Source organism: Anolis carolinensis, unplaced genomic scaffold, assembly GCF_035594765.1.
Source record: "Anolis carolinensis isolate JA03-04 unplaced genomic scaffold, rAnoCar3.1.pri scaffold_8, whole genome shotgun sequence".
NCBI lineage: Eukaryota > Metazoa > Chordata > Lepidosauria > Squamata > Dactyloidae > Anolis > Anolis carolinensis.
This window is the reverse complement of record NW_026943819.1, coordinates 4,178,195-4,194,477: the sequence shown is the minus strand read 5'-3', so window position 1 is coordinate 4,194,477 and position 16,283 is coordinate 4,178,195. Positions and strand designations below refer to the sequence as shown.

General features: G+C 41.7%; 1 protein-coding gene across 1 annotated transcript in view; it reads left to right on the top strand.

The window, feature by feature from the left end:
- mfrp (membrane frizzled-related protein) overlaps positions 1–14,593 on the top strand; it is a 34,541-nt gene extending 19,948 nt beyond the window's left edge. The window contains exons 6-13 of the mRNA XM_062960777.1: positions 1,585–1,715; positions 3,109–3,234; positions 4,521–4,597; positions 4,756–4,904; positions 6,885–7,015; positions 9,184–9,318; positions 11,237–11,364; positions 11,868–14,593. Of these exons, the coding sequence (XP_062816847.1) occupies positions 1,585–1,715; positions 3,109–3,234; positions 4,521–4,597; positions 4,756–4,904; positions 6,885–7,015; positions 9,184–9,318; positions 11,237–11,364; positions 11,868–12,092 (1,102 nt within the window). The 3' untranslated portion in view covers positions 12,093–14,593. The remainder of the gene's footprint in view (positions 1–1,584; positions 1,716–3,108; positions 3,235–4,520; positions 4,598–4,755; positions 4,905–6,884; positions 7,016–9,183; positions 9,319–11,236; positions 11,365–11,867) is intronic.
- Positions 14,594–16,283: the final 1,690 nt, after the last annotated feature.

The following is a 16,283-nucleotide window of genomic DNA, read 5'->3' as shown; positions in this document are numbered from 1 at the left end:
CGAATTTAGCACCAAAATATCATGATAGATTGAAAACATTGACTACAAAAATGTGTTGGATAATCCAGAACATTGGATCAGCGAGTGTTGGATAAGTGAGACTCTACTGTATAAGCTGACCCGAATATAAGCCAACCAGGACCCTCTCCCGAGTATAAGCTGAGGGGGGCTTTTTCAGTCTTAAAAAAGGGCTGAAAAACTAATCTTATACTCGAGTATATACAGTACTTTCTATCCTCAAAAGTGGCTTGTGAATTACTCAAAGTTGTTGTGAGTGCCTGTGATTGTGTTCCCTCTTGTGGCAGCAACAGGGACTGACCCACAAGTAGTAGAAAAAAAGATTTCTCTCCAAACTGAGTGCCAAAAACACTGTATCATTAATGCAATGCAAACTCCATTTGAAGGATTTCTGTTTCTTTTTTAACTTGACTTGTATCTTCACTTTTGCTCATTCGTCTTTGATGCCATTGATTGAAAGTGTAACCATGTTTACCTTTGACTGTGGTCTTCGGTTCTGGGCACTTCATTTAAAAAAGGAGTCAAACTCTGGTTTCCAGAGTCATGCCTGGATACTGATTAGGAATTTTCCAGAATGGCTCTTTGTTTACTTCCAGTGAAGGTCAATCATGGATATAGGTTTTGCTACTATCCATGGTTACAGTAAGTTTGGAAAATGTCTATCTATACATGCATTTTCCCATCAATCTATATATATATAAAAGAGTGATGGCATCACGGCGACCAACAAAACAACAAAACTACAGGCCCCCCAACCTCGAAATTTGACAACACAACCCATCATCCACGCCTCCAGGTTGATACAACAAAAAGAAAAGAAAAATAAAGTCCTAATTAGAGAGAGAGGAATAATTGTTTTTATCCAATTGCTGCCAGTTAGAGGACTAATCTCTGCCCACTTGGTCTCCTAGCAACCAACTCAGCCGAGGGGACAGGCAGATTTAGGCCTCACTTAGGCTTCTTCCACAGATTATCTAATTTGCACTGGATTAAATGGCAGTGTAGACTCAAGGCCCTTCCACACAGCTATATAACCCATTTATAATCTTATATTATCTGCTTGGCACTGGATTATCTTGACACCACACTGCCATATAATCCACTTCAGTGTGCAGTCGGACACAACTGGACTTAACGTCAGGAGAAAACCGTTACCCTTTACCTTCACTACCACCAATTCCTCAATACTTTATTTCCCATACCACCAGACTTCGCCACAGCAACGCGTGGCCCGGCACAGCTAGTAATGTATATTATTAGTTGTTCTGTTTCTGCAATACATTGACATCTCTTTATGCCAATAGATTAGTTGGAGATCCATTTGAAATTCAGTTTTTGAAGTCTCCAAAATAGACTCAGCGTCAGCCTATTGGATCAAATTTTGGTTCAAATTTTGGATCAAATTCTGGAGTGGTTTCACTTCCAACTGATGCAAGTCACCATGGAATTGGAGACAGTCCCATGTCTGACTCTCTTGGTGAATCTACACTGCAGAAAGAAGGCAGTTTGACACCACCATGTGATGGACTTCTGAGAGTTGTAGTTTTGATTGCACGGCTTTTTCAGGTTCTGTGGCACCGTGGCACCGGCAACCATCAACACCAACTCCAGCCGGCTGCATGTCGTCTTTGTCTCGGACGAAAGCATCGCTCCTTCGGGATTCACCGCTCACTATCATGCCGTTCTGCCCAGCGAAAGTAAGTCTGACCCATTTGTAAGAAGGCAAAAGAGGATCCACAAAAGCCTGTAGATGTGTCCTCTTTAGGAACCTCTAGGTCCTCCAGACCAACTCAACGGACAACGTCCAGCAAAACCTTGAAAGGAACATACTAACTGTCAAGGAGGGGTAATAACGACTAAGGTTCTTTCAGGCAGGGGGGAATCTTTTTATCCCACCGCTGCCACCAATATGTAAAGGGGTGTTTATTATTGTTATTACGTCTAAGGCTCCTAATTACGAAGAGCTGCCACCAATTGTAATGGAGCTAATTATGACTGCCACCAATTTGGAAAGATGGAACCACCAATTGTAATGATCTACCCACCAAAGATTCAGGGAAAAGGTCTTTTACTTATTCACTTATTTGGTTCAGATAATATATATGGCAGAGGCTTCGATGTTGGAAAAACAAGAACAAGTTTATTCACGCACAAAGCTTAGTGGTTACAATGATGTTTCTCACGACGAGGTATTCTTAATAACAGTTACAATACTTGAATAAGATGAATCAACTCTCTAAAATATAACTTCTGTTACTTAAGGTAGTTAAACCCTATTCCTCAGCCACTTTTATACCACAGTCACACCTGTGATACGCTATCAGAGACTCTCTGTTCCTTACTAGGACACCGATTAAATCAAATAAGTCACCAAACTTATTTTAAACTGACTCAAAATGACCAATTGAGTCTCCCTGATCCCCTTAACCTAGGATAAGTCTTCCCTGTGCCTCATCAGAGCACAGACTGGCTCTCTTTTTTTAAACTCTGCTCTTCCTCAACAAAACGACAATTGGCTCCGCCCACTTCTCCATGGCCACCAGCCTCTGGGTGCTGAGAGCAGCAACTGCAATACTTACCGTTCTAAAACACAAACACACAATTAAACATAACATTTGTAAACCAAAAAATTGTACTTCATTACACTAACCAAACCTGCAAACGTCAAACCTGCCAGTCTGAAGCGTCAACTGTATTTGCAGAGCTTGGAAATAACTTGTTATAGTACTGAGCAATGTGCAAATAATTCCTTTGGCTAATAATAAAGGTGTAAGTAATTAACATTATAATTGCAAGAAGACAAGTAAACACATAGACTTCCCAGAGAGTCTGTGCAAGTTGTAAATAATTGATTAAGTCTTCCCAAATTGTCGTAAACATCTTTTAGAGAGTTGTACACAGTTCTTTCCTCTTAGTAGAAACCACCAAAACCAGAGGATTTGTCTCCTCATCTCTTACCTGGAGATGAGCCACAAAAAATGGAGACCCCAAGATCTAACAACTCTACTTCCCAAGGAGGAAGAGAAACCACAGCTCGATGGACCCAGTTGTCATCCAGTTTGAATGCCCAGAGATATTTATCTGTTCTAGAGAACTGTTCCTGGGATGAGTTTTCCTGTGACCAAGGACTGTGCCTCCTCCCAACCTCCGTTTGTGATGGTTACAACAACTGCCACGACAGGACGGACGAAGGCAACTGCACCACGAAGCACAAAGGTATGGAGGTAGAAGCCAGCTCAAGTCACCCCCATATTTCCCAAAATGTGTGTGGCACAAAGTCCAATATCAGGTGAAAGACAGGGTCAAGCGAGGGCACATCTACACTGACCGTTTAATGCAGTTCCAAAATGAAATCGAAAGAACTCGTTTTCCTATGCAGATGGCTCCATTTGAATAAAAGATGATGGTTACACCAACTACAGAGTACGGATGCACATTAAGGGCTTTTTTGTATGCTTTTGTGGGTGTTTGTTGTTGCTGAAGCTAGCTTCAAACTGCACTAAATGGTCAATGTAGATGGGGTCTGTGAAGGGACCACTGGCCTAAAGCTCCCCAGTGATTTTCAGGACTCAAATAGGATTTGAAATATGGATAAAACATTTCCAAAAGTAGGAACGTATGTTCCCTAACCAATAGGGAAAGGTGCCAGTGAAATGGCAGACAAAGGTTTGAGGAAATGAGACAAAGAGAGTTCCGGTGGCTGTAGAAAAAATGATGTTTATTCTCAATGGCCAGAGAGAATAAGCAAAGACCTTCTCCTGTGGTCAGGAAAGCGAAGGTACTGGAACAAAGGATCACAGGTTCTTATATACCCTTTTTCCTCCATCTACTACGTCACACAGGTATTATCAATCACCAATTAGTGTCAAAAAAGTCTTACTGGGCACTTAACTAAAAAGCTATCTTTGCATTTTCCTAAAATATAGACTACTTCAAGACCTCTGACCCTCCATTAACCTTATCTCTGGAATTCTTATCTCATCCATTAGGGCTCCCCCTCGTCCTCCATTAATTAAGGAATTTACTCCCTAACTTATCTTGTCAGAGAGAGTAATTAATATTCCCCCCTGGCGCCAGGTCTTATCTTGACATCCCAAAAAGCCTTAATTTTCTCTTGTCCATTAGCTTATCTACTCTTGCTGACACTTAACATATGTCCCTGGCACTCAGAGTGAACTTTGGTCTAGCTTTTGCTGAGCAGAGTGTATTTTTAAGGCTACGCACACAATCTGCTGGTGATTACATATTTTCCTATTTCTATTTCTTAACATGATTACATTCTATATATATTTTCCAATACAAGTATTATATTTTCCCAATACACCTTCATCACCAGTTGTAAAACAACGGATACGATTTAAATAATAACATCGTACATCCTGAATATTTGGATTTCAGTTCCAGCCAGCTTGGAAGTTGGAGGCCAAAAGAAATAGTGATTTGTCCAAAAGGCCAGCCGACCTCACCTTGATGTGTTTCCCTTCTTCTTCTTCTTCTTCCAGATTGTGGGGGGACCCTGACCAGCATGGAGGGGCGATTCTTCTCCCCAAATTACCCCCAGCCTTATCCACATCTCCAGGTGAGTGAGTGCCAAGGCCTAGAGGATGGAGACCTATCCTCGCCATCTATGCCCCAGACGGACATATGTCAGACATGGGTTGGGTCATGATGCCTTGCTCCTGCCACCATCGTCGGTCCATCCCAATGGGTTTCCACAGCAGGCCCTTCTCCTTGCAGCTCTGCCTCTGGCACATTTCGGTGCCCCTCGGCCACGTGATCGACCTCCATTTCCACAACTTCAGCCTTGAGTCGCAGGAGGAGTGCAATTATGACTTTGTGGAGGTCTACGACAGCGCAGGGATGGGAGCAACCAGCATCATGGGAAGGTATGGAGGCATCTTCTTTTCCAAAGAGAAAGAAGAAATCAGACATTAGTGTCTCCACTTCCTTCTGTGTTGAGTGGAGAGGAGGGATCAATAGGCGCAGTTCATTGTGTTCTGATTGTCGGGGTTTAATTCAATTTATTTTCTGTTCTGCACACTGAGAACATTGTTATGGAATGACTCATAGATTCTGCATCCATGGATTCAACAATTCACAGCTTGATCTTGAAAAATAAGAAAGAAAACTTTCTTATTTGGACAACATTTAAGAGACCATGGTATATGTAGCATTAAACTATCTTGTTTACAATATTTACTCACTGCACTTTACCCAGTTTGTTTTATCTTTTTAGTTGGGTGCCAAATCCACGTTTTTATGATGTTTATTATTTTCACATTTGGAATGTTCATTTTAATTGTCGTGTTTTTATATTCTCTAATGTTGTTTTATTTTGCTTTGTTTTGTTTTATCCGTGCTTGGCCCCACGTAAGCCGCCCGAGTCCCCTAGGAGAGATGGAGGCGGGGTATAAAATATATTATTATTATTATTATTATCAACACAACGACGTTGTATGGCACAGCAAACAAGATAGATATGCTGGATTATTATTATTATTATTATTATTATTATTATTATTATTATTATTATTATTATTATTATGACTTATAGATTATGGTATCCACAGGAGATCCTGGAACCAAACCCTCGCAGATACCAATTGAAAACAGGTCTCCAGAGCTCAAACCACCCAGTCATTTCTGGGTTATATACCCTTGTGTTATTCATTTTCTATTTCTGACACCACAGCTGGAATTATGTTGGTGACACAAAAAGATAAATAATAACACAAATACTTGCTAAAAAATGAGCATAAAATGCTGAGTGTTGGAAAGGGGAGATCGCATGGCATGGCTTCCAAAAGGTCCCAGCTGGCACATTGGACCTCTGAATAGGACTATTTCACATTGCAAGATTTATTGAAGATATTATTCATAGGATCCTGGATTAAGTCCTCATCATGTGCCTGTCCCTCTCCTCTACACAAACACAAGATGGTCTATGTACAAAGAAAATATGTCCAAATAGCATATAATATTATTAAAGTTCCTTGTACAAAGCTCAATTTGACAGTACCAGACAAAATGAAAAGGAGCAACCGCTCTAAGACAAAAGTTATCCAAGTCTGATATTGGTTCCAATGTATATAGGCTTCAGGGATACATAGTCAATGAAAATATCTTCCAAACAAAGTAAACAGACGGTTGGTCATGTTGCTGTATACTGGAATGAAGAAAATAACGATGGAGCACCGCTCTCAAAAAAGTCTTCGAAAGTAAAGTCCAAATAAAGTCTACAGGGGTTCCCGGGTATTTTTGTACCCTGTTTCGGGGAGAAAATCCCCTTCTTCAGGAGTTGGTATACTCAGCAACAATGAACTTATATATAGTGCCTAATTGCTTACACTGAGTGGCTCTGCTTGTGGTGATTTCAACTTGGGACTTATTTTGACTTTACTTTCGAATACTTTTTTGAGAGCGATGCTCCATCATTATTTTCTTCATTCCAGTATACAGCAACATGACCAACCATCTGTTTACTTTGTTTGGAAGATATTTTCATTGACTATGTATCCCTGAAGCCTATACATTGGAACCAATATCAGACTTGGATAACTTTTGTGTTAGAGCTCTTGTTCCTTTTCATTTTGTCTGGTGCTGTCAAATTGAGCTTTGTACGGGGAACTTTAATAATATTATATGCTATTTGGACATATTTTCTTTGTACATAGACCATCTTGTGTTTGTGTAGATACTTCCCAAGTATTCTGGGATTTTGTATAGTGTCCCTCTCCTCTACCTTCTCGTTCTACTCTACCTTTAGACTTCTACTGAAATGAGAGTCTTCTCTGATCTATCCTTGCTTTCCATTGGAATGGGTCTCCTTCTGAAGTTCCCCATCCGCAGCTTCCTTTTCTCCACAGGTTCTGCAACTCCAACATGCCACCCGTTCTGACCTCATCCCAACACGTCATGACCATCCTTTTTGTGGCAGACGAAGGAATCGCAGACAGCGGGTTCTTTGCCACTTACCGGGCCTACAATGCGACAGAAAGTAGGTGAAAATGGGTTGCTGTGGGTGTAGGTGAAGGTGGCTCCATGGGTCAACTTCAATGGAGACAGAACAGGTTGCCCAGCTTTGTTATTGCCATTTTCTTTATGTTGAAGAGCATGAGCTCATTGTGCCAGCACTAGACACACTTCTAAAATCTGCAGTCAGCCCTGTTGATAGCCCTTGGTGGTGCAGTAGATTAAACCCTTGAGCCGGCAGGACTGTTGACTTGAAGTTTGGGTTGCTGACCTGAAGGTTTCCGGTTCAACCTGGGGAGAGCATGGATGAGCTCCCCCTGTCAGCTGCAGCTCCTTGTGGGAACATGAGAGAAGCCTCTCACAAGGATGATAAAAACATCAAAACATTGTCCCCTGGGCAACCTCCTTGCAGACGGCCAATTCTCTCTCACCAGAAGCGACTTGCAGTTTCTCAAATCACTTCTGACACAAAAAAAATCCCTGTTGATCCACATCAGGGGTCCCCAAACTAAGGCCCGGGGGCCAGATGCGGCCCTCCAAGGTCATTTACCTGGCCCCTGCCCTCATTTATAATATAATATTTTTATATCAGTTTTAATAATATAATATATTATATATACATATGATATTGATAATATTATCATGTTATACAATGTAATACTAATAATAATACCATATAATAATATTAATTACATGTTATATATTACATATAATATTACAGTATAGTGGTATAGTTCAATATAGTGATATATAATGCTAATATTGTGCTATGCTAATAATATAATATATTGTATGTACATACAGCTGCTCTGAGTTCCCTTCGGGGTGAGAAGGGCGGGATAAAAAAAATGTAGTAAATAAATGTAGTAAATAAATAAATAAATAATTTTAGACTTAGGCTCGCCCACTTGACTTGAAGGCACACAACAACAACAACAACAACAACAACAACAACAACAACAACAACAATCCTAATTAACTTGGCCTGATAGGTTTATGTTGGTTAAAATTGTTTTCATTTTAATATATTTTATTGTTCTTTCATTGTTGTTGTTGTTTTGCACTACAAATAAGACATGTGCAGTGTGCATAGGGATTTGTTCGTATTTCTTTTTCAAATGATAATTCGGCCCCTCAACAGTCTGAAGGATTGTGGACCGGCCCCCAGCTTAAATAGTTTGAGGACCCCTGATCTACATAAACCACCACAGCTTTAGCACTTTTCAATTCTATCAGTAGAAGGTGTGTAACGACTCAAGATCTAGCCACCAAATATATCATGGTGCGGTAATGGCTGAGATTATTATAAGGAGAAGGCATGATTTGTCCAAAGTGAGCTTGTTCCAAAGCTCATTAGGTTTTATTCAAGGAAGGAGGATTCAAGAGAAGAAAGAAACTAGGACATTTTAAATGCAGCAGAAGACATATGATGACTGTTCCTTCCAAACTGGGACCATTGGAAAGTATGCAAACCCATCATTTGTGCATAGCCAGAAGGAACATCCTTCGATGCTTTGGAAGTTGTTTTTATGCAGGATGGAGCAGTGATATAATTGAAAACGGTCCTTTCTGGAGCTCTCTGGAGACACAACTCATCACTTCTTTAACCAGTTGTCTCTTTTGGGTAGGATAAAGGGAGTCTTGGGGACAATGCACAATGCCTATCTCCCTGTTCTAACCACTAGACCACATTGCCTTTTGTCCCCAATTCCTGGTGCCAACAATAAAGCCCCAAATTCTTTCCACATCCGTCTTCATTTCTGGGGCGGAGAAATCGGCAACAGAAATGAAAATCTTGAGTTGGCACATAAGGAGGAGAGACGCGGCATTGTCCCCGTATCTCCTGAGAAGAACTCCGTTTGTTTATTCACAGACTTCGGTCCTTCTGGGATGACATACCCTTTGGCAGTTTTTTGTTTCTTTGTTTATCGAGGCCTGTAATTATGGTTTAGTCCTTAAAGGGCTGGGGACGGGGAGGAGGGCAGGCCATTAACCCCAAAGCCTGTGTTCTCAGGCAAAGCGGCATATTATCTCAAAAGGATGGAAAACCCGGCTCTGTTTCCCAAGCTAGATCTGGGAGTTGCGATGAGACAGTTGCATATTTTCCTCGCTTCCTTGTGATCCATGTACCCAGGCCCCTATCATTGTGTATTCTCTTTCCTTCTCCTCCCAATTGCATGGTTATCTTTCCAGAAACATGTGGACCCTTTGAGTTCGCCTGCAGAAATGGCGAGTGTCAGGCGGAGAGGTTGGTTTGCGACGGATGGCACGACTGTCCAGACGGAAGCGACGAACTCAACTGCACCACCATCTCCTACCCGTCTTTTGGTGAGCCTCGTCCGTTGACGGTCGGTCTTGTTAACTGCCGTTGACTTTGACTTATGGCTTTGACTATGAACACCAGACCTCCCAGTCCTCTTATCCTCAAGAAGCTCTGCTCAGGTCTTGCAAAGTCAAGACAACTGTGGCTTCCTCAACTGAATCCATCCATCTGGAACGTGGTCTTCCCTTTTCCCTACTGTCTTCTCCTTTTCTAATGAGTTCTGTCTTCTCATGAAATGTCCAAAATACAACAGCCTCAGTTTAGTTGTCTTGGCTTCTAGGGAGAATCCTTGCTTGATTTGCTCCAGAACCCATCTATTGGTCTTTTTAGCAGGCCACATCTCACATGGGTTCACTTTCCAGCTCTCACAGCCACGCGTAGGAATGAGAACTACAATAGCATAGTGTTGGGAATCTATTGAGCGGTTAGACTCAAAAATGATCCTCCTTTGGAGTGATTCCACAAAAATACAGCAGAGTGTCAGAAGCACACTTCATAAACAGCAGAAACTTACGTGTGGTGAGCTTGGAGAGGCCTTTGTTTCTCAGGATGGCAAAGGATTACAAAGTCTCCTTAAAAGTTCTAAAATCATTTATTGAGGTAAAAAGAAATCCATTGTAGATAGAAAAGGTTCTTGGAGCTAACTAGCTCTCTAAGCTAGCCACTAAGGAAGGTAAGAAGGTGAAAATAATATCTAATATCTAATATCAAAATATCTAAATAGCTACATTTTGCTGAAATGGCAGACAAAGGTTTGAGGTAATGAGACAAAGAGAGTTCAGGTGGCTGTAGAAAAAAGACGTTTATTCTCAGTGGCCAGAGAGAATATAGACCCTCCTGTTTCCAGGAAAAAAAGGGTACAGAACAAAGAAACACAGGTTCTTATATACTATTTTTGCCTTCCTCTATCTACGTCATATAGGCATTATCCATCACCAATTAGTGTCAAAAAAGTCTTACTTTGCACTTTACTAAAAGCTACTTTTGCATTTTCCTAAAATATAGACTACTTTCAAGACCTCTGACCCTCCATTAGGCCTTATCCAAGGAATTCCTATCTCGGCTCTCAGAGATCCATTAATTAAGGAATTTCCCCCTATCTTAGCTTGTCAGGGAGTCATTAGCACTCCTAAATGGCGGCAGGTCTTATCTTGACATCCCAAAAGTCTTAATTTGTCTTTTGTCCATTAGCTTATCTATTCTTGTTGACACTTGACATATGTCTCTGACACTTAGGGTGAACTTTGGTCTCTGCTTATGGGGAGACTGTTATTTGCCAGGCAGAGTGTATTTTGGGGCTATATGCATACAATCTGCTGGTGATTACATTTTTCCTATTCCTATTTCTAATATGATTATATGCAATATATAGTTTCCAATACAAGTATTATATTTTCCCAATACACCTTCATCATTGCCAGGAGAGAGGGCAAAATGTGACCTTCTCACGTTGAAGACAAAGGAGGAAAAAAAGAATGGCTGACCACATGGTCGAAGCCTTGGGGCAATTAACATTCCAAATAGATAGAGGAAGTTGCCTCATCCCTAAAGGATCACATTGCTACAACAACAAGGTGAGGAGGTGAATGTAAACAGGAAAGCAAGAGAGGGAAACCAGCAAAGCCTATCTAGGCATGCATGGGAATACAGAGAGGGTTCCCTTGGTCTAATCCTATCCTCTACATAACTACTTGGGACTTATGTAGTCCAGGATGACAACCAACAAATAGACAATCCCAACTATCTCTGGCCAAAAAGCATTAGTCAAGTGTTGGAGAGAGATGTTGGCCACATAGTCACCAATGTTCTCATAACTCTGAGCCCTCAAACCATAATGGGACAACCTTACCGCAATGGGTTACATTGCTTCACATGTGCCAATACTACTTGACTCATGCCATTCTGTCTTCTTCTCACCGACAGAGCCCTCTTGTGAGCCGATTGAGGTGGAGATGTGTTTGGGCCTCAGCTACAACACCACCTCCTTCCCCAACATCTGGCTGGCCATCCCAGATCAGCAAGGAGCCGAAGAGATACTCCAAGACTATATGGTGGGTGAGATTGGAAGAGGTAGGGGATTGGACTGAGAAGGAGAGGGATGGATGCCATTCTGGTAGACATGGAGAAAAAGACCCTCCAAAGGGTTGCTGTGAGTTTTCTGGGCGGTATGGCCATGTTCTAGAAGCATTTTCTCCTGCCATTTTGCCCACACCTTCAGAGATTGTGAGGTCTGAGGATGCTTCTGGAACATGCCCACACAGCCCAGAAACTTCACAGCAACCTAGTGATTCCAGCCATGAAAGCCTTCAACGAAGACTCTCCAAATCTCAAGGCAACCTTACTAGTGGCCGTAGACAGAGAGCGAGTTGCAATTGCAATAGCCCGATGCTACCGAGTTCTTGGAGCTGTCGTTCGACAAAGTCTTGAGCCTTCTCACACTAAAGTATCAAACCCAGGATTCCATTCCAAGCAGTGTTGAGCTGCATTAATGCTAAAATGGGAAATAGCCTGGGTTCTGACCTGACGGGCACACATTTTGCACCTTCTTTTCCAGATGCTAAAGGACCTGGCCTGCTACCCGCACCTCCGCTTGTTCATCTGCAGCCTCTTCGTCCCAAAATGCACACCTGACGGAGGCATCCTCCAGCCCTGCCGCTCCATCTGTTTGGGCACCGAACAGCGGTGCCAGCAGTCCCTCAGCTTCCTGGGGGTCCCCTGGCCCCTCAACTGCAACGTCCTGCCCGATTCCAGCGACCCCTCCGAGTGTTTCATGCCCTGAGAAACGGGCCCCGTGTGACCAAAGGAGGGAGCAAAGCCTTGGAGTCAAGGGGGTTGAATCGGATGGCCCTTGTGGCCTCTTCCAGATCTATGATTCTTACCTTGTCCTAAGTCAAAATGCCGATTGAGAAGGCCTACTGGCACGGCATCCCATAAGTTGCTAGGACAAGGGTGGGGAACGTCACAATCTTGGGCCAAATCCAAACATCGTACCATCTCAGGATGTTTCTCTGAAGTTCTCCAGATGGTTTTTCCCTCTTCTCCGTAGTACTACTATGAATGCTGTAGAAACGGATCTCATTACTTTAAGCCAGATCTGACCATTCTGAAGCCTCAATCTGTCTCTCTGAAGTTCTCCAGATGGTTTCTCCTTCTTCTCCATGATATGACCATGAATGTCGTAGAAATGGATCTCATTACTTTAAGCCAGATCGGACCATCCTGAAGCCTCAATCTCTCCCTGAAATTCTCCAGATGGTTTCTCCTTCTTCTCCATGATACGACCATGAATGCCATAGAAACAAATCTCATTACTTTCAGCCAGATCGGACCATCCTGAAGCCTCAATCTCTCCCTGAAATTCTCCAGATGGTTTCTCCTTCTTCTCCATGATACGACCATGAATGCCATAGAAACAAATCTCATTACTTTCAGCCAGATCGGACCATCCTGAAGCCTCCATCTGTCTCTCTGAAGTTCTCCAGATGGTTTTCCCTCTTCTCTGTGATACCACCATGAATCTGACCATCCCGAAGCCTCCATCTGTCTCTCCGAAGTTCTTCAGATGGTTTTTCCTCTTCTCCATGATGCCACCATGAATCTGACCATCCCGAAGCCTCCATCTGTCTCTCTGAAGTTCTCCAGAGGGTTTTTCCCTTTTCTCCATGATACCACCATGAATCTGACCATCTTGAAGCCTCCATCTGTCTCTCTGAAGTTCTCCAGATGGTTTTTCCCTCTTCTCCATGATACCACCATGAATCTGACCATCCTGAAATCTCCATCTGTCTCTCTGAAGTTCTCTCTGATAGTTTTTCTCTCTTCTCCATGATACCACCTGAATCTGACCATCCTGAAGCCTCCATCTGTCTTTCTGAAGCTCTCCAGATGGTTTCTCCCTCTTCTCCATGATACCACCATGAATGCCATAGAAACAAATCTCATTATTTAAGCCAGATCGGACCATCCTGAAGCCTCCATCTGTCCCTCTGAAGTTCTCCAGATGGTTTTTCCCTCTTCTCCATGATGCCACCATGAATCTGACCATCCCGAGGCCTCCACCTGTCTCTCTGAAGTTCTCCAGATGGTTTTTCCCCCTTCTCCATGATGCCACCATGAATCTGACCATCCCGAGGCCTCCACCTGTCTCTCTGAAGTTCTCCAGATGGTTTTTCCCTCTTCTCCATGATGCCACCATGAATCTGACCATCCCGAGGCCTCCATCTGTCTCTCTGAAGTTCTCCAGATGGTTTTTCCCTCTTCTCTATGATGCCACCATGAATCTGACCATCCCGAGGCCTCCATCTGTCTCTCTGAAGTTCTCCAGATGGTTTTTCCCTCTTCTCTATGATGCCACCATGAATCTGACCATCCCGAGGCCTCCACCTGTCTCTCTGAAGTTCTCCAGATGGTTTTTCCCTCTTCTCCATGATGCCACCATGAATCTGACCATCCCGAGGCCTCCATCTGTCTCTCTGAAGTTCTCCAGATGGTTTTTCCCTCTTCTCCATAACACTGTAATGAATGCCATAGAGTCTTGAAAGGAACCTCACTACCTTAAGCCAAATCCAGCCATCCTGCAGTCTCATTCCCACCACCTTCTTCACAATACTAACATGAATGACAACGAACCTCATAGCATCTACACCGGGCATGGGCAAACTTCAGCTCTCCAGGTGTTTTGGACTGCAACTCCCACAATTCCTAACAGCCGGTACAGTCCAAAACACCTGGAGGGCCGAAGTTTGCCCATGCCTGGTCTACACAGTGGAACTGATGCAATTTGGCACCCCTTGAACTGCTATAATTCAATATACCATAACAGAATCCTGGGCATTGTCGTTTTACAAGCCTTCTCTATCATAGAGCGCCAAACACAACTCCCAGGAGTCCATTGCATTGAGCCACAGCTGTTAAAAGTGACATCAATCTGCATTAATTCCACAGTGTAGATGCACCCTAAGTCGACTCTCATTCACGTTAGCGATTTGAATTTAGACCTATGCACTTTAATGTCGCCTTCCGCCATAATTCAAACCGATCCATGTTGACGTCTCTCTAATTGATTTTAAGCCGTGACCACCCCGAATGAACCAATGAGTAGATTGTTAATGGGTTTTGAATGTAAATACTTACAGTTGTTTCTTAGCGGTCGCCTTCCTCCGGCCTCTCGTGGGAGCACGCGTCACCCGAAAACGAAACATGTACGTTTCCATCAAAATGATGTTGTCCATGTGCAAAATGTATGCAGATTTAATCAATTAAAAGTGATGCAGTTAATGAGCCAAGGTGTCATTAATCACAAGGCAGTCCTAATAATAATTTCAGCAACAAGGAAGGGCCTTGTGGCAACAATGTAAGCAAATTGGATTGGATAGTAATAATAATAATAACAACAACAACAACAACAACAGCAGCAGCAGCAGCAACTTTATTTATATCCCGCCTCCATCTCCCCCGAAGGGGACTCGGGGTGGCTTACAGCAAAATCAGATACAAAACAATGATAAAATATGAAACATCAAAGAACAATAACAAAAACCAATAGCAATATATACACAGTAACCGAAAAAACACAACGCGGTATTAAAACAATGAGGTTGCAATAGCGGATAAGCAGGTTTATATTGGACTAGCTGTGCCCGGCCACGTGTTGCTGTGGCTTATGGGAATCCTTTGTTGGCCAGGTGGAATAGCAGTGAATAGCCTTGCAGCCTCAAAGCCTGGCCATTTGATTCTTATGGAAATCCTTGTTTGGTGAGCTGGAATGCAACGGAATAGGCTTCTGCTTGGAATTGTTTTTTGGGCTGCTAGAATTGCAATGAATAGCCTCACTGCTTCAAAGCCTAGCTGCTTGATAGCTAGGGGAATCTTTGGTTAGTCAGCTTCAATATTACAGAGTAGTATCTCTGCTTCAAAGCCTGGCCACCTTCTACCATGGTTAATCCTTTTTTGGTCTGTCTGATTTGCACTGAAAAGCCTTGCATCTTCAATGCCTGGCTGTGTTACACCTAGGGGAATCCTTTACGTACATTACATTTATATATACAGTAGAGTCTCACTTATCCAACATTCTGGATTATCCAACGCATTTTTGTAGTCAATGTTTTCAAAACATCGTGATATTTTGGTGCTAAATTCGTAAATACAGTAATTACAATGTAACATTACTGCATATTGAACTACTTTTTCTGTCAAATTTTTTGTATAACATGATGTTTTAGTGCTAAATTTGTAAAATCATAACCTACCGTATATACTCGAGTATAAGCCGGCACGAATATAAGCCGAGGCACCTAATTTTACCACAAAAAAACCTGGGAAAACATTGACTCCAGTATAAGCCGAGGGTGGGAAATTTCAGAAATAAAAATAGATACCAATAAAATTACATTAATTGAGGCATCAGTGGGTTAAATGTTTTGGAATATTTACATAAAGCTCAAATTTAAGATAAGACTGTCCAACTCTGATCACATCATTATTCTCATCTTCTTCAATGTAAATGTGCTCATGTATCCTTTTAATAATAATAGAGTAAAATAATACATGTAATAATAACAATAATAAATACAGGAAAATAATACAAGTAATAATAAATAGAGTAAAATAATAAATGCAATAATAATAAAAATAGAGTAAAATAAACGTAATAGTAGCAACAATAATATTTATTTATTACTATTTATTTATTTGCTACATTTATATCCCACCCTTCTCACCCCGAAGGGGACTCAGAGCGGCTTACAAATTAAATTTACACACAATATTATATTATTAGCGTAGTAAAATACTGGTAATAAATTACTATATTGTACTGTATCAATATATTGTAATATTATTAGTAATATTACATGCAAAATATAATATATAATTAATATTATTATAATTAGTATTATATCGTATTACAATATAATATTATGAATATTATATGTATATATAATACATTATATATATATATATATATATATAT